The 25,026-nt window shown below is 37.3% G+C and overlaps 1 protein-coding gene across 15 annotated transcripts in view; it reads right to left on the bottom strand.

Moving 5' to 3' along the window:
- LOC129730262 (low-density lipoprotein receptor-like) overlaps positions 1–25,026 on the bottom strand; it is a 595,327-nt gene that overhangs the window by 132,700 nt on the left and 437,601 nt on the right. For 13 of the 15 annotated variants that reach the window (XR_008728819.1, XR_008728818.1, XR_008728820.1 and 10 more), the window contains one exon: positions 20,006–20,128. The exons of the other annotated variants lie outside the window; for them this stretch is intronic. Coding sequence is in view for 10 of the 13 variants with exons in the window: in XM_055689454.1 (XP_055545429.1) it covers positions 20,006–20,128 (123 nt within the window). In the remaining 3 variants the exon portion in view is untranslated. The remainder of the gene's footprint in view (positions 1–20,005; positions 20,129–25,026) is intronic. 15 annotated transcript variants of the gene reach the window in all.

Below are 25,026 nucleotides of genomic sequence, written 5' to 3'. Positions count from 1 at the left end.
GGCACGAAGGCACACAAAGCAGGACGAGGGCCGGAGAAAGAAATGTAATATTGAAAGTTTTATTACAGCCGACTACGGGTTGCTATACGATTGTCATCTGTTTCCTCTGTTTGCTCCGGTGGATGTTCGTGTCGGAAAGGTGGACAGTGGAAGAAATGGCTTTTCAAAAGGTGAATACAGCAACATGCTCCTCGATCGCCAGGTTCGCTGGTGGTCCCTGGCTATCAGCACAACACACTACTAATGCATGGCGCACCAAGGAAAACTACTTTCGAGTTGTGGTGATTCGATTACAAGTTGAATGCGATTGCATTTGTTCGGATTGAATTGCTCGTTTGGTCGTTTTCGCCTGAATAAGAGTTTTGCCTTGAAGTTTTCCTGCGCTCGGAGATACGGGCCAGATACAGTGGCATGAATGTGGGACGATTATTGGAATACCTCGACCGATGAATGCAATTTTTGCTATACACGAGGCTTGTTAACATTGAGTGATTCGTTTAAGAACGTTGCTACTTGCGCATAATTCGAATATTGATCGTGAGATAATTTTTTTTAGAAGCACCTGGAAATTGCGAACAAAACAAAATGTTCACGGTAATAGGTATGCATCAGTTAGTTCCGATTACCAGTTCTGAATTCGAATGGTTCGTAATAAAAATAACGCACAGATCCCACTTTTGCAAATTTCACGACGACGTTTAATGATGTTGGTGGTGCGACGGCTATGTCGTACAAATGATAAAATTAAACTACCCCAACCTTGTCGCAGGAAACCTACAACCCGCGGCGTTTTGGTAAACTTCTGGGTACGGGCCGTTTGCCATTCACTAATTAGACAGCGGATCAGCCGACTTGCTTGTTCAGGTTAACCTTAATTTTCTACATTCCCCGAAAAAAAAACTGATACTAGACAGTTATTCTATACGGCAACATCGCCCAACGACATATTTTTTGTCTAACAGCATCCATTAAATTTGATTCCGACAATACATTCGCAGCGCCCTAATGGATCTGACAAAACGATATCTTCATAGAAGGCAGTTCTCACATTTGCATTACAATTTATTTCACCATATCAACACGAATGGATTCACCTTTCGATCATATAACAAAAAATAAAAAATGAACCTCCACCATAAACGTGAATAATGGTCTCCGTCACGGACCAATTTCAGGCTCGTTTCCGAATTTGCACAAAACGGGCGGCTCACACATCTATCAAGCTCACGCACGCAGCACACAGACTTTCTTGCTCACACACTCTCTGCCGCAGTTCCTCTATGAGTCGATTAATCTTTATTTGGTCTAGTTCACGCCTTTCGGCACGACAACCGGTTTGTTGTGTTTTGCCTATCGGTGGAGTTTGGGGAGAGCTTCCGGAAAGCTTCGGGCGGATCTCCCGCGTGTGCGTCACTCGCACAGCAACTAAACGGAAACGGCTTTGTTATCCGACGTTGACTTGCGCGACTGCCAGGCACCACCATCAACGAACGCACTCGAAAGAGATCAATATGCTTTGAAATCGAGCGCAACGCTGGCGGCACAGCCATCATCGAGCCCCATCGAATTGACAAAAAGTCATAAATCATAGGCTTCCTTTCATGGCGTATGGGTAGCCTCCAGACGGGCGGAGGATTCGCGGATGAAATGCTATCCCCTGAAATGTGGGGGCGAAAATGTCACATATATTTTCACCCCTCTAGCTCTAGAGTGGTGAATTTTGCAGCATCCGTAAATATAGCCACTGTCCCATACATTTCAATATAATCCTTTAAGAGTATAGATTTGTTGAGTAGCACCGACATTTGAGAGATCGTTAACCTTTCGCGATCGTTTTTCTTTTAACCATAAACATTTGTAATATATCATCAATAAAAAACGTGGGTAATGCTTCGAACACGGATAGAGCTTTTATTACTGTTTATTATATTTTCGTAAATATTCGCAATAGCGACTTTCTGACGTAGGACTACGTCTTTGTTTTCTACATTAGATTATACTTTGTGAAATTGAAAATGAAACTGGCAAATGTTGCGTCAGATTTCAAACGATTATAGCAAGCAAACGACTTGATGTATCTTAGTCATTTATATGTCGGTGGATAGATAAAATGTGTAACAATTTTTTGATATAATGTTCAACATTGTTGCTTCACTGCTTAATGGTGGAAAAAGGTGAAAAGTTCCAAGGTCAAGCTTTCCCATACATTTCCCTCGTTATTGGCTTGTTTCCCGAGCACAGATAACAATAACATGGACGAAATTAATTCCACTGCCTACACATTTTGACTCAACAAAGTGTTTTGGTTTGTTTGTCTTTCTCTAAGCTGCGTGGCCACGCCCTAATGGCAAAATCTACTCTGAACTCGATACAAAAGACTGCGTGTAGAAAATTCAGCTTCAGTCTAGTTTATCACACAACAGCGAGTGGAGTATAGTTGTTAGAGGTACGCGACATTGAGAAACGAGAGCTGCATACGAGTCAACTTCCAGGCACCGCGGAGCATGTTACCTTTATTTTGCATACGGCAGCAATAGTTACCATCGTGGACGGTAGGAAATCGGTAGGAAATTTTGCTGGCACAGCTACTGGTGGGTACAGCTGAGAGGAAATTTCATGCGTGGCCAACAAAATATTCAATACTACCGGTGGTGGTGCGATCATCAGCGCTCTATAGCACACATTTCGTGCTGAAGATTATGAAATCGGTTCATTTTAGAACTATAAATGCTTGAAGATACGAGTTATGAGAATTTTCACAACTACTCCTAGTGTGAAATGTTCATCTATTTCTCAATAATTATTTTTACAATAACGACCAGGGCGCACCAAAAATAAACGGTAGTGTTGCCTATGAATAGTTTATCACAGCAAGATATAACCCTCATTTCAAGAATTTTCACTGCTAAATTGAGTGAAATTGAGTGATTGAGGTTTAATTGTTTCTTTGTTCCCACTCGAACACCGTTATCAGTCAAATATTAGTAACGAAAATCAGTTAACCTAAGAACCAGAGTGATTTTCGCATCGGGAAAGCAAAAACTTTCTTTTGATTCTTATGAAAATCACTCAGTAGTATCGAAGGTGTTTTGGTTTGTTCCTCTTTCTCCAAGCTGTGTGGCCACGTCCCAATGGCAAAAATCTACGCTGAACTCGATACAAAAGTCTGCGTGTAGAAAATTCAGCTTCAGTCTACTTTGTCACACAACAGCGAGTGGAGTATAGCTGTTAGAATTCTCGAACTAACGTGAGTTTGGAACCAAAAACGTCTAAATGTTTATTTAGTAAAAGACTTAGTAAAAAAACCCTCTGACTTCCGAAAGATCCGGAACGACCGGAGGACAATTGCTTTGATGATTTACTTTACACGGATTTTTTAATTAACGTGGTTTTTTTACGCGGATTTTTGAATTAAAGCGTTTTTACGCGGTTTTTCGAATTAACGCGGCTTTTTACGAGGTACGTATCCCCGCGTAAAAAAAACTGCCTGTTTTGGGAAACCTTCTGACATTTGGAAGGGTAAAAAGTTTACTTTCAAACGTGTCGCCATTGAACGATCAAAACGACTCCAACAATGTTTGTACTTTTATAAGTAAACTAATTTGTTGTAATACAATTAATCATTTTTTCAAAACAGATTTTTACAATTACTCGAATTTCAACAGAGCAATGCTCAAGAACCTTTAGAAAGTTGACAAGATGTGTATATTTCTTGAAAATCAGTAATTTATTAATTTCCATTCCTTTCTGAAAATAATCGTTAAGACATGTAGAATGAACAAGTGAAAAATATTTTGTCTTTCCCTGAAGATTTTTTTTTTGGTTCTTTCTCTTTGTCTTTTCGGAATCACATTGTTTTTTCTTGATTTTTTTTAAATTTTTTTTAAGCAATGGCGAAAATAAAAAAAATAGTTACTAAAGAACGACAAATCGTACAAAAATAATTAGTTTCTGCATGATTTTGCAGTGAAATACGCACAGAAAATCGGTAAACAACACTTTGGAATAAGATGCACCAAAGAGACAAACTTAACACAATGATCAGATAGGTTCCACCCAAGATGATAATATTTTCTATCATTCAGTTTGAAAAGTCATCCTGAAAAAAAATTGATAGTTCCATTATGTCGTTCCATTTCTTGTTGCACTCTTAAACTTTCTGTTCATTTTCTGTTGGTTGGTTTTCTTCCGAAAAATTTTTTTTACACCAAATGCATAAACGGATTTTGACTACACCTCACGATAAATTTTTATTTTTTTAAAGCAACAGGGTATGTCCAAGCAAACCGGAAACAATCATTAAGGTTAAAAAAAACGGCCATGGTTTCAAAGCTTTTAACTGTTGTCTATGAAAAAAAAGAAATAACATTTTGGAACCTATCCTATCTCTTTGTAAAACAACACACTTATGATTTTTAAAGACAACACCCAACAACTCCAAATAATTAATACCTCAAAAAAAGAGTCAAAACTAATGGAATGTGATTGCGAGGTATGTTTTTTTTTCGTTTCCGAGATTTTGACAGCAAAAGTATAAACATTTAAATACAGTACTTCCAGCTGTTAAGTTTTCGTCGCTAGAGTCTAGAGAGCTGTTCTAATGAATTATATTTCTAAAAAATACTTAAATACGTATATTTTAAAACGTTTTTAGTAGTGTTGTTTTAAAACAACATTGCGTATTTATGGGTTAAAAGAATACCAAGGCAAATAAAAATTTCTCAGTTTCGTGAGAATAGACGTATTTTCGTGAAAGTGACCTATAATCATGCTTGTCTTTTCTCCTCAGAAAACCTCTACAGTGCAGGAGAACATCTTGCACTGAGTAGGGAGTAACTAAAGTGCAGGAGAACATCTTGCACTGAGTAACTGAGGAGAATGGCAAGCATGTCTATAATTGTGGGGGAACTGTATTTGTCGGAGTAACGAACCTCGGTATAATACAACAATCAACGTAAAAGGAAGGGTAAAATCAGATGACGCACAAGTACGCATTAATAATGAGCATTTCCGTTTCTCAAGAGCGGTATTGCTAATTATATTAGTACGAGTTGCGACAGATACCCGAATATTATCTCACAAGGGGAGCTCCGTAGCCGCAAGGTTACAGAGTCTGCTTTGGTAAGCGGGTGGTCGTGGGTTCGAATCTTAGTAGATCCAGGCCACTTTGGTTGTCAAAGGACTTTAGCATGGGTTCATTCTCAGGCTCCCTACCACGTACCCTTCCTTTAATCCTACAATACCTCTGTTGGCTTTCCCTACAACAAAAATAAGTCCCTATTATAATAAAACCGGTATGAGTAACATATGAAAGTTCTCTCCAGAGAATAGTAATTAGGCGATATTGTTAGGATGGACAGAGGCTCGGTAGAGTAGAACAGTAAGCTTGAAACGGAAAGGTACAACTTACACACAAGCACGGATATGAATGATCAGCGTATCACTTACTTCAATAGTGATACTGCCAATAATATGAAGTGCGGAGTACAGAAAACACCTGGGCAATATCACAATAGATTTAATCTCTGGTCGCAGTGATGAGTCCACACAAAAAAAATTATTTCACAATAGATGAATGATTCTGGTCGCTGTGAGTAAGTCCATTCAGAAAAAAATCAACGCACATTTGGCGCATTTTTGACACACTTTGACGTGGGACTACGTTTTTGTTTACTTTATTGCCATGCATTTTGTAAAATTGGAAATGGAACAGGCATATAGACCGTTCCGATAATTATAAGTACACTTACGATCAACCGTCATTTCAAATAACGTGCAGTATTCAACCAAACGTTGGCTGCGTCCTGTTGTTTACATCCAAAAGAAGCAGATGCTGTCATTTTTTCTAATATTTAGTGCGAAATTTAGAAAATGCGTGGCCTTTCTATCGAGCAAAAAAAGCGAATTGTGCACAAATGGGGCACCGTGAGTGGTCTTTCTATAAGAAAATTAGCCAGAGAAGAAGGTATAAGTGTCGGAGCAGTTCAAACCGCATTGCGGAAGTATTGTGAAGAGTGCACATTTACTGATGCCCCAAGACGTAGTAGAAAACCCGGGCCTGTTGATCCCACAATGGACAAAGAGGTTAAGGAATACTACAAGCGACATCCTTCAGTATCAGTACGAGATGTGGCGAGAAAGCTTGGAACCTCGGCGAGTAACGTTATGCGTGCCAAGGGAAGAATGGGTCTGCAGACCCATCGGAAGCAGAAGCAGCCAAAACGGAATCCAGAACAAGCTGAATCTGTGAAACCGAGAGCTCGGAAGCTTTATGACAAACTTCTGACCAAAAAAATGGGGTGTGTTATCATGGATGACGAAACCTACATAAAACTGAACTATAAGACTCTGCCAGGACCGCAATTTTATACATCACCGAAGGGAAAGGATGTCCCTGGACCAGTGAAAGCCATTTACACCGAAAAATTCGGCAAGAAGGGATTGGTTTAGCAGGCCATTTGTGAATATGGGAAAATATCTCGTCCATTCATTACGAATGACACAATGAATGGTAAAATTTACGTGAAAGAGTGTTTGAAGAAAAGGTTGTTACCCATGGTTAAGCAGCATAACAATCCTCCAATCTTTTGGCCCGATATTGCTTCCTGCCATTACTCTAAGGATGCACTAGGGTGGTATAAAACAAATAATGTCTCATGTGTCCCAAAGGAGATGAATCCTCCAAACTACCCTGAAATTCACCCTATTGAAACTTTTTGGGCTTTGACCAAGGCAAAGCTGAGGAAATATGTCAAACCAGCGGACAATGTTGAAAAATTAAAAAAAAAGATTGGCTTGAAGTGATAAAAATGGTCAGAGAACACACTGTGCAAAAGCTTATGAGTAGTGTTAAGAGAAAAGTTAGAGAACTCGCGTATCCAAGAAAAATAATCCCAACTTGAATTGAAACTGGAAAGAAAACACTTATTATCTATATTTCAGAATAAAATGATCCGAAAAATCCTGTATTTTTTGTTTTATTCAAGAAAGAAGATGTATTTATAATTTTCGGAACAGTCTATATGTTCCGTCAGATTTCAAATGATAATAACAGAATAACCACATGATGCATAATAATAACCAATATGTTGTTGGATTGATGAAATGTTGAACAATTTTGTAATACGCTAGTAAGCATTTTTATTTCATTGCTAAGCGGTTAAATTGATAGGTTTCATGGATAAATTTACGCGAACAATAAACCAATCACATGCGAGTATTCCTAGCGCAGACAACGTGAATAGACACCAAAAATCGAAAAAAAGTTGATAGAGTCTCCCAGAGTATGGTAAAGATTTTTCGAAAAGTTTGAAACAACCCTTTTTCTTGTATAACTTTTAAACCTGCTGTCAGAGCGTGATAAAAACTGATGTCTTAGAAGGAAATATACCAGTAAAAGCAACAGTGCGTTCAATATTCGTTCAATATTGTTAGATGATATTTTTCTAATTTTAACTTTACAAAGAATATACGTATATGAGTTGATCTCATAATACAGCGAATGTAATTGTTGGTAAATGAAAGAAATTTGTCAAGCAGAAAACAACAATGAATCTTGATTCTTGATATGAAACTTTAACTTCTTTGGAATTGTTGATTGCTGCGATTTGTTGCTGGAACTTGTTCATAATTTTGTTCAACATATTTTCTTACGTTTGCCTATTAGCGAACCTATGTAAGGGCTTCGATATTATTTTCAGAGTAAGATCCAAATGACATATTTGATTTAATCAGAGTTAAACAGGACAAAACCATTCATTATGATAACGTAAGTATTATTGGATTTGGTTTTTGAGGAAATAGAGTTATTTCTGATTTAGACGCATTGCGAGAAATTCTTGGCGCTATTTCAACACCAGCGATATGCTTGTGCCTTGTCAAATAAATGTTGTTTGCATAAATATAAAACACTACCCAAGTGTTAACGATATTTTTTAATTCAAGGTGAGGCTGAGAATCAAAATACATTAGTCTGCGGATTCGTTGCTCTAATTACAGTGTAATGTCCAACGTCACTATTTCTTACAACCCTGTATACCTTGTGATAATTAGCATCGTCTCGACTCGTGTTTGTGTCTTTTCTGTAACATTTTTGGCACACTCGGCTTATTCTCGACACATTTTTTATGCGTTTTGGTTTAATTTTTTAAATATATTTTTGGATTTTTTTCGACAAAACAATTGCGCGTTTTGGTAAAAATTTAGACATATTTTGACACTATTTAGGTATATTTTATGCGCACTTTTCTTTCCACATCTTCACTATTCTATTTACACGAGGTTGTTTTTGTCATAATTTCTTCTGTTGTGATTTTTGAATATTTAATAAATTCTTAACACTTCTATTTCAACATAATTTTAGCATATAATTGATACTTGTTCATTTGCATATTTTCGCAGAAACGAAATACTATACATTTTGAAAATGTTGGTAGTTTTAGTTTAACTATTTCATTAACATTTATATAGTATAAATAAAGCTCTACACTAGGGTGCCAGCCAAAATTGTCATCTCGAATTTCAAAAAAAAACCCTATACAAAATGTTCACCTCCTCGAAAAACACCCTGTGTAAAATTTCAGCTCAATCGGACTTAAAATGGAGTGGCGCAAAGGGATTGAAATTTGGCCTTTTTGAAAACTGAAAAATCACGTGAAATACGTGAAATTTCGGTTTTCGAATTTTTTTTATGCCAAATGACTTAAAAACGCATGAAACGTCGAGAATTGGTGTCATCTGAAATTTTTTTTTTTGCAAAAATCGACTCTCTGGGACTTTTCAATTGTGGAAAGCTGAGTTCAAAATGTTTAGAATTTGCTAAATGAAATCGATCACAAGTCTCTCGAAATAGTCTGTATAATGATATACACTATAACTAGCACCGAATACATTATGTTTCATTAGGGTGGTTCATTTATACGGCATAGGGTGGTTCATAATATTGTGAAAATCGAGTATAACATAAAAAAAGCACTTCGGTTCCTTTGGTTGGTGTGACGTCTTCAACAAAGTTGTAGATAATAATTATGTCTTTCCAAAAAACTTACACCTTAAAAAGTTATTAATTCAAAAATTTAAAAAAAAATACAAATTAATTGTTCAAAAGAGCTCATTTTTTAAAATCTGATTTAAAATAAAACCTACAAAAAACTTCTAAGACAATGAAACCAGACATTTAGAAATAAAAAAAAAATCATTTTTTGGGAAAAAAATATTTTTTGGTATTTTTTTTAAGGCATATTTTTCTTTTGAAAGGACAAAATATCATCTAAAACTTTGCCGAAGACACTATGTCGATCAAACAAACCGTTTCGACTGTAGACATACCTTTAGTTTCCAATAGAGCACTCTATGATGAATTAAGAATATTTTTTATAGTCAAAACGGTTTATTTAATTTGCATAGTGTATCTGGCGAAGTTGTAAATAATAACTTTGTTCTTCCGAAAAAATGTACTCTGTGAAAAAAAACTAAATTAAAAAAAATTACTTTTTCTGCTTTCTCCGGTGTTTCGTTGTTCAGGTAATCTTTCGTAGTTTTAATTAAAAAAATCAGTTTTTTTAAATGGGCTGTTTTGGATAATTAATTTATAACTTTCTCTTATTTTTTTTCTTTCAAAAAATTATTAATTTGTTTTTGGAGTGAATATTTTTTTTTGATAGACACTACTATTATCTACAACTTTGCCGAAGACGTTGCACCGCTCAAACGAACCGTGTTGGCTCTAAAAATATTTGTAATCATCAATACCTATCCGAAATAGTATTTTTCAATAGCTCTTCAGAAATGAGTTGTGTTTTGAAAAATTAAACCAGTAGCACAAAATGGCATCTTTTGCCTATAAAAATGTCTAAGCAAAGTTTCAGCCAATGGGCACGTTCACGTTCTGATGATGCAAACTTGACAGAAAATGTATGGTCAAACTGTCAAAACGACGCAAACCCAGAAACAACGAGTCAATTGTGTTGCGTATCTGATTGAGATCCCCATACTCTCATTATCACTGAATAACATCGATACAGTCTATTGTCCGATTATATAATCCAGAGCACTGTGTGTTAGATCAAGTGTTGGCAAAAGACATTATTGTGGTAAATAAAACGAATAAATTGTCTGGTACAACATTCTAAAAACAAGTACAAGTGTCCTAGAGAGTAGATTTTTCAAACAAAATTTAAAAAAAACATATTCCATCAGTTTCCACCGTTTCATTTACTTTTAAGACACTTGGACATGAAAACATTTTTCAAATATTCAAATTCAACATTTTCCGCGAGACACAATCTTAATTTTGGTTGAGATTTTTTTTTTTGCATAGAATAGTTTTTTGAAACATTTTGTAAATTTGCTTTATAATATCTTGCCATTTTACATATTATTTTTCCAATTGAACATTGCCAGCCTAACGACAATGTTATAACAAATATTATGTTTTCAGGAATTTTTCTATTTGTATTCAGTTAAAAGTGATTTTTTTCATTTTATATTCAATTTTACACAATATTAGGAAACACCCAATGTCGAATAAATGACCCACCCTAATGAAACATAATGTATTCGATGCTAGTTATAGTGTATATCATTATAAGGCTATTTCGAGAGACTAGTGATCAGTTTCAGAAGATAAATTCTAAACATTTTGAACTCCGCCTTCCACGATTGAAAAAATCCCAGGGAGTCTATTTTTGCAAAAAAAAATTTTTCAGATGATACCAATTCTCGACGTTTCATGCGTTTTTAAGTTATTTGGCATCAAGAAAAAAATTTCGAAAACCGAAATATCACTTACACCACCACTCGAACCCCCCCCCCCCCCTTGGGTGATTTTTCAGTTTTCAAAAAGGCCAAACTTCAATCGCTTTGCGCCATTCCATTTTAAGTCCGATTGAGCTGAAATTTTGCACAGGGTGTTTTTTCGAGGAGGTGAACATTTTGTAAAGGGATTTTTTTCTTGAAATTTTTAGGTCACTTTTTTCCATACGATGATTGGCACCCTACTCTACACTCATTCGAACTTGAATGGTTTTAGTTTTTGTGGCGTTGAAATTTTGTTTTTGTTTTCATATTTTGTTTAACCTTTTTATGGCTCTTCAGTTGTAAAGCATAGTGATACTTCAATTTATTAAAGCATGTGAAGAATTTCATGCGACTTTCACTGTAGATCTCTCAACCCATTTTGAAATTATGCAGACAACAATTATTTTTTTGAATATTTGTAAATTTCAAATATCTCCTATTTGTTCGAGTTGTCATTGTTTCAAGAACATTTGCTTCTTTCACAACAAACAACTGGTTTGCGTTTACGAAAAGTCTTTTCAAGGTGTCCTCAAACTAATCTATTTTATACGCATTGAATAACACACACAGTTTGAATTCTCATCATCAAATAATCGAAACCAATATAATATTTCAACTACATTATTCATGTGTATCGCAAAATAGACAGACTTTTTGGCAATAATAATAACCATTCAACTGAACCAAATCCAAAGCCGAGCTTCCGAAAATGTTTGTCACATTCATCAATCCGAACGGATAAACTTCCTTTCCACTCGTTTCCAGGTGTGCCTTTCACACATGCCACTGATCAAATGGTTTTCCGCACAGGGAAGCATTCGCTCAGGCTTAATCATGCACAACTAAACCTTGTTGTAGTGAAATTGTAATAAAACTAAATCCTTTCTGTCCCCTCTATTCACCTGAACCGATCTGAATCATATATTTACATTGAGGCCACCCTGAATGAATGTCCAAGCTCTCGATTCATTTATTGTATCCATAATATACCTAATAAATTGAATCGTAGGCATTAAATCGTTATCCGGCTGGGAGCCGAACTTAATTGCTTTGCAGTGTGTGCTTGTGCACGGCTAATCGACCGTACCGGATGTATCTGACTAGGATTCTTCCCGGGTGCGATTGAAAGGATTGATCGGTGGTTTATGTTTGGGGTTAAAAGCTTTCATCCGCCCGTTGCAGGAATCCTGTGCGACTCCAACATCCATCGGAAGTGATAAGCCGCATCTTAAACAGAGTCGATTCTTCCATAAACGATAAACTGAGCGGACCATATTGTTGGCGTTTCCTTTCCCGAAAGGGACGTAAAACTCGGCTTCCGGATCACCCTTTTCGTTTGGCGACGGCGACGGACCGGACGGAAGCAGAATGATAAGCTAGGAATCGTAAATGTTTTACAATCCATTTTTGGTCTCATTTTACGGCGACGCGTCGGCATCGGAAGACCAGAACCCGAATTAAGCTGAACGGTTTCGCTTTTCCGAAGCATACATAAACTTTTGCGATTTGCGAAAAGGTTTACGGAAGTTAGATAGCAAGAGCTGAAAGCCGGTTCCGACAGGCTCAAGTGTGGCGCGGATGAACATTAACATGTATCAGCGATCGTGAAATTATGATCTCCGGAAAGCGATAACTGACGGAGAAAAAAAAACTGGTTCAAGCACATGAATTGGGGCCATAAGATTTCAATCGTACTCGGAAAATTACAATCCTCCGTTTCACGGAGGGATTTTATGTCGATTCACCCAGGGTAAAACATTTTTCGATGAAAATTCAAATAGTTATTACCAAAATTCTGAAAGTTCTACAGTTTTGCTGAAGAAGCTTTTCATTTCAATGTAAATTTTTTGCATTCTCACCTCACTTTTCACTTTCCAAACTTTGAAAGTCTTCCAAGAGCGTTGGAGAATCCTTATCTTATAATAATATTTTAAAAAGTAGAAATAGAAGGGATTAAATGAACAGAACAAGTGCAAAACTTTTTACCATTACGCGTTCGTATGCCAAGTTAAATATGCATGCGAAACGGAACTTTTTTTCACCGCGAACTTTGTTAAGAGAATGCACTTTTTTATGCAGATGGCTGTTTTTGTGCGAATCCCGAGTTGAAACCCAGCAAGTGTGTTAAGAATATTTTCACAGGTAGCATTACGGTTTGACTTTTACTTCGAATGGAAGTGAAAAAATGAAAATTGTTTACAATTTGCATGTTAACGGGAGTTGTTTAACGAGTAAATTTATTTGAACCCAAATGGAGGATCAGCAGCAGCTTTGATCCTTGGGGGCAGCATACGTCACGGTGATTGACATCCCCGCTTAATAGCACCGTCGCTTTTAATGATGATCCTCTTACGAACCCTGATTGCCGACCTGCTGCGCTTTACAGCTGCCAGTTAGCAGCAAGTAATTATCGTTAAAATTTATTAAATCCATTCCAAAACTGGAAAATACTTTAACGTTTGCAGTCGCCCTTTGCTCAACATAGGAAAAATCCACTCCTCCAACCGCAAATCTTCTCCCTTGTTGAAGAATCCCGCAGAGTTCCGCCGAAAGCGAAGTCGACGCCCGTGTCAGATAAGAGCGATAATCAGAAGTTTCGCTTTTTGGTGATTCCTTTTTCCTCCCGCCGTTTGAATCTCCATCCGCGCTCAAAGTCCGGTTTCATTCCAGATCAGAGCATGAAGATGTGTCTTGATACGACCGCTCTCTTTACGCCTGTCGCACGTAACGACGTTCCGCACAGAGCATCCAATTAGAATTAGTAAAGTTGCTCACCCCTCGCGGTTGGTTACTACCAGCCGTGGTGGAAGTTTTTGACAAAACATATCGCAACACTTATTTTGCGCTGTGGAAATTGAGCCATTTTGCGAGAAACTCAATTAGTTTGTTTTCGTTTGCGCTCTCTCTCTCTCTCTCTCTCTCTCTCATTTATCATAACGTGTTTCGGCGAAATACATCCGCTTTGAATTTGCATAAACTTCGACGTTCCAAACCAGGTCTGTTTCCGGGAAAATTCGCACGCCGTTTTTCGTGCAGTAAGGTCGCACCGGTACACAATCAAAATTTCCCCAAATTGAAACGTCAATCCATAGCCGAGAAGCAGTAAATTTTAGGTGCAAAAGCAAGCAGCGTATTTAATTGGCAAGTGAGGGCTGGGCGCACACGACGGATCCCATAACCGCAGTGAGATTTTTCACCATACTTTGACCCCCATTCTAAATGAACGAGAAGAGAAACGGTGAAAATTAAGTTCACAGAAGCATGAAATTTAATATATTGCATCAGCGATCCAGCGGCAGCTCTAGCAGTATCAGCTGAAACCGCTCCGAGGTCTCTGGAATCTGGAAGCCAAAAATGGGGCTGCAGCTAAAGTGAATCTTTTTTTTTTGTATTTGCAACGTGGCCGATAGAGAGTGACTGACACCTCGCAGAAACTGAACCCTCCTCGAATGCAGGTAAAGGACATTCGATGGAAGTGAAGGTGGAACTGCTACAAAGTAGAGTGTTTTCTCAGTCGTTGAAAGTGTTGGTAATCAGTTCTGAATCGGTGGTTTTGTTACAACGATATTGGAGCATTACAGATCAAACGCCACAGTACACAGTTAACATTATTATCCTATATAAAATAATAAAAGATAATAAGCGTTGTTTCTAAATACTCTTGCACAGCAGTTCCAAAACCATTCTATTAATTATTCTGATAGTTTGTGGTGTTTTTTATAACTTATCTAATATCTGATATTACAGTGGAACACGAGACTTTTGATAAACTTGTAAAAGAGTAATAAGGTAAAACGTAGGTTCTGAAAGCTAATCTCACAGTAAAGTACACTAAAATCGCACGTAAATAGGCATGAAAATAAACCACATAGGGTAAACGCACCGGTTTTGGCCAAAGTATGCTTCCTTCGAGAAATATGTATTTGAATCAGTTCAACTTGGAAATCGGATAAACTCGCCTATATTTTTCAATAACATTGAATTTAAATAGTAAAATTATGTTATTTTGTTTATATATTTTTCAATCCAAAAACTTCTCTATGCTCTTATTTTGGCCATAGCATTTCTTATTTGGCCACTCGGGGCTCCTTTTTTGGCCAATTCGCGAAAAAGTTGAATTCATACGAATTTATTTTATAATTTGACTTTACCATGTAGATATATTTTATCAGCAGAAAATCCTCGTTATTTAACAAACCAAAAAGCCAGTATATATATTAATCAAACTAAATAATAAGTGCAAAGTACTTCGAGCTAGAATTTTATTCTAATTGAGTAGGATATTTAATAACACTGACATCACATCATTGATCTATGTTAATTTTTCTTCTGTCATTTATCTTTATTAATAAGCTCCCGCTCTTTGCTTTTTTTTTTTACATAGAAACTTATTCGTATTATTTACCAACTATAGTTAAAAATCCGAAGCGTTAGTTTCGGTAAATACAACCGAAGTTACAATTTTGCAAATAATCTGAACAAATAGAGAACGGATATATTATACGGAACGGATATATTATATCAAATAGCATAGCGGTGCTATAGAAATGCAATCTTCCTTTTCCAAAACCAGTTTTGTGTTTTCACGAATTTCATCCGCCATCTTATGACAGCCCGAAAAATTTTGTACTTTTCATGTTTTGCATCAATGTTAATACGTTACCATGGATTTGTTTACAAATGGCCAATATCAGGATTATGAATTGTGGAATTATTCACAATTATCAATTTTATTCTATCATGGCCAAAACTGGTGCTATGGCCAAAACCGGTGCTTCTACCCTACATTCTAAAATCCGCGTAAGAGAACATCGTAAACTCTGAAATTTGCAAAAAAAAAACCTTCAAAACCTTCACGCAATATCTATACTGATGACGCTTTGTAGCACCTTCGGCATTTTTGAACAATTTTTTGCACTCTTCGACCATTTTTTACATTTCTTCATTACTGTTTGACGGCACTTTTCTAGACTTTTTGTTACCGTTCAGAATTTTTGGGCATTGGCAGATACTTTTGACGTGGAATACATCTTACTTTAATAGGGTGCCAATCCGAAATATCGAAAATAGAGTGGAACGACAGAATGAAAGATTTCAAATGCTTACAACTTTGTTACTTAACTTTGTTAATTTTTGTATTTGATATCTCGTTGGATAGAGAACAAATTTCTCTAGTTTAGAAAAACAATTTTGAAATTTTTTTTTTCATAGGAAAGAAGTAAAAATTCATACATAATCTGATTATAGTTCAACCAATCACGTGCCCGCAATGAGCGTGGCCCGCTTGTGTCTTTGAAGTCACCTTAATGATGGTTGAATAGTTGACGGAAAACTGATGCACTTCGCGCGCAACACACGTCTTCATATTCATAAAAAAAACACGTGCAGCGCAGTTCAATCTTTTTTTTTTTCACTTCTATCCATAATAATGTATACGTAGCCCCGCCCACTTGTCGCTATGGTCCTCTCCGTAGGTATTCAAGACAATCGCACGGCTTTATTTCATTACAGCATCATTCATTCGTCCGCTGACTTTCGTGCGATCCGAGTGTATATTTTAAAATCGGTTTCAGTTCAGATTTATCCTTCGTGTTTCGCGTGATTACGTTTCTACCACGTGGGTCGAAGATGCGTAGCCATTCTAAAGGCTGTCAACGTCACTGAAGATGTGATGAAAGATTGTCAAAATTTCAATCGTTTTAACGGGAAAAAATGGAAAATAGATAACACAGGTCAACACATGTTTTGCCCTAGTGCTCAAACTAAATTACTACAAGGTATACAGCCCTAGGGTTGTATGAAATGGTGACGTAGGACTAAATGTATATATTATATGCTGCGATAAACTGTTCATAGGCAACACTACCGTTTATATTTAACGGTCGTTATTGTAAAACTAACGATGCATGAAAACATGAAAATTTTACACCAGTAGTCAGTGTTGGAATAATCATGATGAAAAAAAGTTCACTCACCGCTCAATGCAAAGAAAAATCGCCGGAGAACTTCGCACAAGAAGATCATCAACGGTATTTGATCTAAAAGCTCATGAAAACACCATACGAGAACCAATTTCAGCTTTCATCGTAGAGGATATTTTCGTCTCCATCTCACATGCGAGCGAAACGTACTCGGGATTCGAATCATTCGAACATCGTGTCGCCTTCGTGCTTTTCCGCGTTGAGAATAGGTAGCCTATATCAACGAACGCGCGAACTTATATTGATGTTCGGTTTTGATATTTTTCATTTCACTCAACCGCCCAGCGCGAGCGGCTCGGGTAAGAATTTTGTTAGTAGTTGTTTGGAAGTCTAACAGATTCGACGTGCATTTACGGCTGTTAGAGCGTAGATTTTTGCCATTAGGGCGTGGCCACACAGCTTAGAGAAAGAGGAACAAACCAAAACACCTTCGTCACTACTGAGTGATTTTCACAAGCATCAAAAGAAAGTTTTTGCTTTCCCGATGCGAAAATCACTCTGGTTCTTAGGTTAACTAATTTCCGTTACTAATATTTGACTGATAACGGTGTTCGGGTGGGCACAAACAAACAATTAAACCGGAAAATCACTCAATTTAGCAACGAAAACATCAAAAAATGGTCCAACACATTGGTGCTGAACATTGTAAATATCACTATTAAGAGCATCACAGGAGAACATAATTATTTTCATATAAATCATACAATGCGTTCGTTTTGCCAGAAGAATTTTTCGGGAAATTGAAAGTTAAAAATCACGAAGCGTGTCCATCGTTGTGTGCAGGATGGAGACGCATGGTGATTTTTCATTTGCGATACTGATGTATCTAGGATTTTTTTGGGGGAATGAAGCAATGTTTCGAAATGCTCATTAATGAAATTATGGAAAATTGTATCAACAATTTTGTAGTCGGTTTCCAGAGCAAAAAAAAATGAACGGCAACAGAATTGTTTCATTTTATTTTTCGAATTATAAAATTTGATCTTGCAGTAAAACTAATAATCAATCATACCAATAATGAGATAACGTGCACCATGTAATTGTGACAAAATCGCATGAGGTACTCGATTATTACTTGGTTATAGAGAAGTGTAAAAAATGTTTGATTTATTCAACCTTTCCCGGTAATTTATGTCATTCCACCGGAGATCGGTTAAATTATTTCGTGATGAAAGAGTGCGATAAAAAAGTTTATCTGTCGCATTTCATGATCGGCAACAATATTACTTTCGTTTTATTTTTGATCGTAGTTTCAGCCTGGTTTTAATTCGCTATAAAATTTTATAATAAAATTCGCTCCGCACTGGATCAGCAGATTTTAAATAAAAAAAACACATATGCGCTAGGTGAACATATTCACGTTGAATACCAATCATATCAACTTGTTGGTATCTTAATTAAATAGAAAAGAAATAGAAAATCAATTAAACAGAAAATATTCAACATGAAGAAGGATTTACTTAATTTCAGTTTTAAAGAGCTTTTTGAGGTCATTTAAATAAGAGTGAAATAGTAGAAACCTCTGTTTTATTGATCCATCGATAAATGTCAACTTCTTCCGAAAAAAACCTTTCCTGAAAAAATACCTTATCATTAATAAGAAAACAAAACCGTCCGGTTTTATCGGTCAGCTTTCCGTACTGTCACTACGTTTCGCATTGAGCACCGGATGCACTGGCAAGCTGCTATCCGTTCGGTGAGAATACAAAAAAGGCGCCGGTGTTTAATTAAACATCTCTCGATAATAATGACACATAAGCCATCTGTCGGTGTCATTCTGTGCTACCTGCCGTGCCGGATGGACTGGGCCCGACCCGGAACTGTATTTTTTCCCAATCAACGTATAAATTGTGCACTTCGTTCTTCCCCTGTGTGCCACGTGTTGGTCACGCGTACCGGTGGTGATCCTTCTTCGGTCGAGGAATGAGACATGCACAGAGTAACCACACGTGATGGTGCGGTGAGGAGGTAAAAGCCACTGAAACCGCCATTATCACCATTTGCTATGGCCGACGGGAATCCATTTCGACTAACATCTTTCACCCGGTCAACTGGCGGTGCTCGGTTTGCTCTGCTCGGTGATGGCTGCCGGTAATTCGAAGATAAAGAGATTCTACAATAACCGTAAATTTTCAGTCGCCCCCTTTAGAAAGGTGCTCCAGATAAATGGCGGCGGTTTTTTTTTCGACTGATGAGATGAGTCTTGTAAGACATTAAGCGGCAAAGGGTTACCGCATTGTCAGCATCTTTAAACAACAATTATTCATAAGTCAAGTTTTTTTTGCATGTATCTTTTTTTACTGCGGGCAGGAAATAGCGTTAAACCTTTAGCAAATCTTCTGGGATGCCATCCTGCGCACCGTAATCCTCCCATAAATACGCGCAATCGCCCGAATCGCCCTGTGGCTTAATTGGCACAAAGCACAACTAACCATAAGCATAAATCAGGATTTATGTGACCATCTAAGGGCTGAGATTCCCGATACAAATGTTTTGCTTCCCAGCGCGTTCGCGGCTCTGAATTCCGCGCGTGTGGAAGGTGCGGATGGCTAATTATGTAAACTATGCGAATCCTGGCCCGTGTGTCAGTATTAATCACGACGGGACGCAGAGGAAGTGTAGTTTCCGGCGTGGAAATCGATCGGCTCGGGTTCGCTGTGAGACATACGAGCTCATCAATTGAATTATAATTCTATGTTATTAGAAGCCTTTCCATTAAACAGAGCCGGCAGGTGGCGCCCTGAGTGTTGTTAACATAAATATGTATCCAACTGATTAAGTGTATTGAATTTCATAATACAATTAGTCGAGGTTGAGGTAATTGATTATCACAATTTATGAAGCTTACCAACGGTGGATCGACAATATCGCTCGACCCGGCGGGACCCAGGCCAGCTGTTGGCGCGTTATTCATGTGGTATAATTTACTTTGTAACTGTTTCGATTTAGAACGCGTTAGAAGGGTACCGAGATAATTATGCCATATTTTAAAACTTTGGATGCCTAAAAACTAATTGAATCAATTTCGAAAATACTTAAAATGCCAATCTCATTATTAGTTTGAAAAGTCATAAATGATTTTTATCACCAAACCCTTGAAGGTTAACTACAAAAATGCATGAATCCGAGGATGCGCCCAGAGAATGAAATTTTTCGCCCATTTAGTGGTTGGTTTCATACCCACAAAAATAACAGTTAAATAGTGAAAATCAACTTTTGCTACTTACTGCACGACATTTCGTCCGATCCGTCCGGGCAGTCTTTGTTCTGGTCGCACATCCAGGCCAGCGGGATGCACGTTCCGGTTCCACTGCGGCAGGTGAATTCCTCCGATGAGCAAACCTTACTTTCTGCGGTGGGAGAGCAGCAATTGACATGCCAATAGAGACGCAAACAGAGTAAACAAAAAAAAATGTCGGATGAATTTTTACCCTTTTAGTGCACGAAGTGTCGAATGTTTTCGCTGCAGACAACAGCATTATTTTTGTTTGTTATTGTAACGCTACAGAAAAGAGTGAAAATGCAAAAAAAAAAAAAAACACGCACACACTGGACAGGTTATGTATATATAACAAAAACGACCTTATGAATGTTGATTATTAAAATGAAATTTGAAGCATTCGTGTAACATGCAAAATGGGGAGGTTGGAAAATGGTGGTTAATTGAAAGCATACAAAGTGTGAGGTTAATGTTGGAAAGGAATCATAATCAATTGTGATGTGAATGTAGCGTGCAGCCACAGTGCGAATGATTCAAAAAGATCTATTGCCATAAATTACACGACTAGGTACGAACATTCCAGCAGTCCAGTAAATCATTGTTCACACTCGATTGATTCTGGAATTTCCTTTGAACAGAGGGAAGAAAGCGTGAAATTCCATTTTTTTTCTCAATTGCACGTACACACCAACTCGAAGAGGGGCCAATGGAGCGGAACAATACCGTCTGGACACGAATGTTTGAGCGTGATTTCTACCGGTTCAGCCTGGCGATTTCACAGACCATGCAACACCATGAACTTGATCAAAAACCACCCACCACGCGTGGGAACTTTCCATGCAAAATAGCCGCATCTAACACCGATGCAGGATGAAAATCCCAGAAATGTCAGGAATGCACTTCACACTGCACTCGGTCTGCTGTGCAATCCTCAACTCGGTGGACATTGGACAGTGGCCAAATTGAGGGTGATGAAGCCAAACTGCCTCCGGCTTACGTTTCGACCAAGAAGCAGGAAAAATCCCAAAGACTGACAAACGACGGACGGGTGAAAAATATTGGTTTGATGTATGGCTTCTGTGGCGCTGTGGGTCTCCACACTATCGAGAAAAAAATTTGGAAACGTAACCTCTTTCGATCTGAGCCGCCTGAACCAGCTATCGGAAAACCTGTGTGCGGTAAAGTGAATCTCATTCGCCGGAGGAGTCCACCCGCTGCTGACTTGTTATAGGTTTATGGCTTGATCGATGAACGAGAAGAAAAAAGGAAATAAAAAAAATCCCGTGACCGATTGCAATATTGTTGATTGAGTTTCATCTGCTCCGGGCGTTCGAATAGTGCCGGATGTGTTATCCCGGTTATGTTAGATTGGTTCGAGCTTCTTATCCGATTATTACCCCTTTTTGCTGCTCCGGGGAGGGAAATCAAGTCGGGTTCAGTGAAGCTCTGCTAATGTTTGACTATATGACAGGTTGCTTGTCGTATTTCTTTTTTTTTTGCTTTCTTTGGAGTACCCTTTTTACTAGAAAAAGATTCTTGATTATACCCTCAAATAACTTCTGCACTATCATCCGAGTTGTCTGAGGGAAATGACTTTGCTTTGGAAGCTGACGGTTTGTCCGTTTGGTAATCAGAACGATAAACTACTATAATATATTTGTATTTCTGTGCATTGACTCAAACAAAGCACTAAACCTAATTGGCATGGTAATTTTTTTTATCAAAACATTGTTCTCGTAATTTAAAAGAAAAACAGGAAAACCTTTTTTTCTATTTCTGTTCTATTGGCTCTACGATGAAGTAAATTATCAAATACTCGTCGGTACGACAAATCAAACATTATGTTTCTTTTCTCCTTTTTTCAGATTTATTTGTTTTTATTTTTTTAATGTTTGACTTTTTGTCTGTTAAATACTAGTTATTCTCTCGATTCTGTTTTTTTCTCAACATTTAAATATCTGAGTATTTCCGTTATTAATGTTTGAAAATTTTATCTTTGTCTTTTCTTCCTTCTCCTGGTTCCTTCTCATGAATTAGATTCTACTTTCTTCTCAGAGATTCAATATTCTGTTCCTATCTCCTGTTGTCTCCTCTATCTTGTTTTGTTCTATTCTATGTTTAAGATTTTTATTTTCATTTACTTTATTTTTGCGTTATTGCTGTTCTAATATTTCTGATTGAGTTATGTCTCTCTTTCTTTCTGTGTGTCTCTCTAACTCCTCATAATCTCTTTTTCACTCTCTAGCTTATCATCTCTGCGTATTTATTAGGCTATTTATTTCTACGCCTCTCTTTTTCTTCATAATTTTTTCGAGAAAGAGTGAAGTAAGAAGATTTGCATCTCACAGTTTCTATCGGTAGCTATCGCAAACACACAGCAACAGAAAAAGTATTCTGAGGAAATAGTGAAAAAAGGCTGTACTCTTGGAATGCCTGTCCCCACTTCTATCTTTATCTTCATTTCTATTTCGCTGTCGTCAACGGACTTTTACATAAATTTATTTCCAGGCTCCCCTCTAACTTTGTTCTTGAGTTGAGTTCTTCAAAACCTTGACTAATAACAATAAATCCCTCTTACCAATGACGTAGCCAAGGTTTTTAGGGTTCAAACTCTCCCAAGAGCATTTGATCTTTTTTTTTTTCAATATTAAGATTCTGCATTTCTGTTTATTAGAGTGCCAATCAATTGCATGGGAAAAAATTACTATCGAATTTCGTTGAACAGTAGGATCAAAGCTTCACGACACCAAGGCACGACTTCCGGAAGTCCTAATTTAAAGGCGAAGTTAATCTTTTAGAACTTTCCCATGGATTGTTAATACGTTTTTCTCCGTACATGCGGAGCAAATAATGAACGACAGCAATTTTCTTTACTGATTGTTCTCCCTGTCCTTCTCTAGCTTTTAATATCTTGGTTTTGTAAACTTTATCACTGTTTCGTTGTTGCCTCCTCATTTCGCTGCCATGCGGTCGTCGTTGTTTTTCTCACGGCAAACAAGGCACCAGCACTTCATTCTGACAAAGGAATGTCGGGAAAATATATTCTTTCAGACTATGGAACAGTAGGTTGCCTCGAATGTCTGTCTGTATGTAGGAATAAATTTCTTGATCATATCTACTTGAGCTAGAATTACATGGGGATTTTCCTTAAGAAGTCAAAACTTTTGTGATCTACTGCTAGACGAAATGCCAAAAGTTGATTTCCATTGGCATAAACAACAATTCGAATGTTGCTTTCGAATCGACCATTGACTGAATTACGCAACGGTTTATTTAAACAGCACGTTCGTTGCACTGTCAGCGGTATCACTAGTGATAGCAGGAAAACACTTTATCTTATACGTTGTTCTCTCCTTACGTCTCTCTTCAATATTCGCTCGCACTTATTTCTCTACTGCAACGCAACTCGTATAAATAGTAAGTAGTGCGCCAAATCGCTGTTTTTCTGATCCCATTTTGTTACCTGATAGTAATTAGTTCAGGTTACTCTCTCTCGCTCTCTCGCTCTTTCTATCTTTTTCTCTCTTTATTTCTCTTTTTATCTCTCTCACTCTCGCTCTATCTCTCTCTCTCTCTCTCTCTCTCTCTCTCTCTCTCTCTCTCTCTCTTTATCTCTCTCTCTCTAATTATCTCTCTCTCTCTCTCTCTCTCTCTTTATCTCTCTCTCTCTCTCTCTCATTATCTCTCTCTCTCTATCTCTCTCTACCTTTCTTTATCTGTCTTTATATATCTTCATATATCTCTGTCTCTATCTCTCTATCTATCTCTTCCTCTATCTCTTTCTCTATTTCTTTCTCTATCTCTTTCTTTATTTCTTTCTCTATCTCTCTCTCTATCTCTTTGTTTATATCTTTCTTTATTTCTTTCTCTATCTCTTTCTCTATCTCTTTCTTTACCACTTTCTCTATCTCTATCTCTCTCTCTTTCTCAATCTCTTTCTCTATCTCTTTCTCTATCTCATTCTCTATCTCTTTCTCTATATCTTCTTCTATCTCTATCTCTATCTCTATCTCTATCTCTATCTCTATCTCTATCTCTATCTTTATCTCTATCTCTATCTCTATCTCTATCTCTATCTCTATCTCTATCTCTATCTCTATCTCTATCTCTATCTCTATCTCTATCTCTATCTCTATCTCTATCTCTATCTCTATCTCTATCTCTATCTCTATCTCTATCTCTATCTCTATCTCTATCTCTATCTCTATCTCTATCTTTATCTCCATCTTTATTTCTATCTCTATCTCTATCTATCTCTCTATCTCTCTATCTCTCTATCTCCCTATCTCTCTATCTCCCTATCTCTCTATCTCTCTATCTCCCTATCTCTCTATCTCTCTATCCCTCTATCTCTCTATCTCTCTATCTCTCTATCTCTCTATCTCTCTATCTCTCTATCTCTCTATCTCTCTATCTCTCTATCTCTATCTCTATCTCTCTATCTCTCTATCTCTCTATCTCTCTATCTCTCTATCTCTCTATCTCTCTATCTCTCTATCTCTCTATCTCTCTATCTCTCTATCTCTCTATCCCTCTATCTCTCTATCTCTCTATCTCTCTATCTCTCTATCTCTCTATCTCTCTATCTCTCTATCTCTCTATCTCTCTATCTCTCTATCTCTCTATCTCTCTATCTCTCTATCTCTCTATCTCTCTATCTCTCTATCTCTCTATCTCTCTATCTCTCTATCTCTCTATCTCTCTATCTCTCTATCTCTCTATCTCTCTATCTCTCTATCTCTCTATCTCTCTATCTCTCTATCTCTCTATCTCTCTATCTCTCTATCTCTCTCTCTCTCTCTATCTGTCTATCTCTCTATCTCTCTATCTCTCTATCTCTCTATCTCTCTATCTCTCTATCTCTCTATCTCTCTATCTCTCTATCTCTCTATCTCTCTATCTCTCTACCTCTCTATCTCTCTAACTCTCTATCTCTCTAACTCTCTATCTCTCTATCTCTCTATCTCTCTATCTCTCTATCTCTCTATCTCTCTATCTCTCTATCTCTCTCTATCTCTCTCTATCTCT

This window comes from Wyeomyia smithii, chromosome 3 (genome assembly GCF_029784165.1).
Source record: "Wyeomyia smithii strain HCP4-BCI-WySm-NY-G18 chromosome 3, ASM2978416v1, whole genome shotgun sequence".
Classification (NCBI taxonomy): Eukaryota; Metazoa; Arthropoda; class Insecta; order Diptera; family Culicidae; genus Wyeomyia; species Wyeomyia smithii.
Note: the sequence above shows the minus strand (reverse complement) of the source record. Positions and strands in the feature narration are given on the sequence as shown.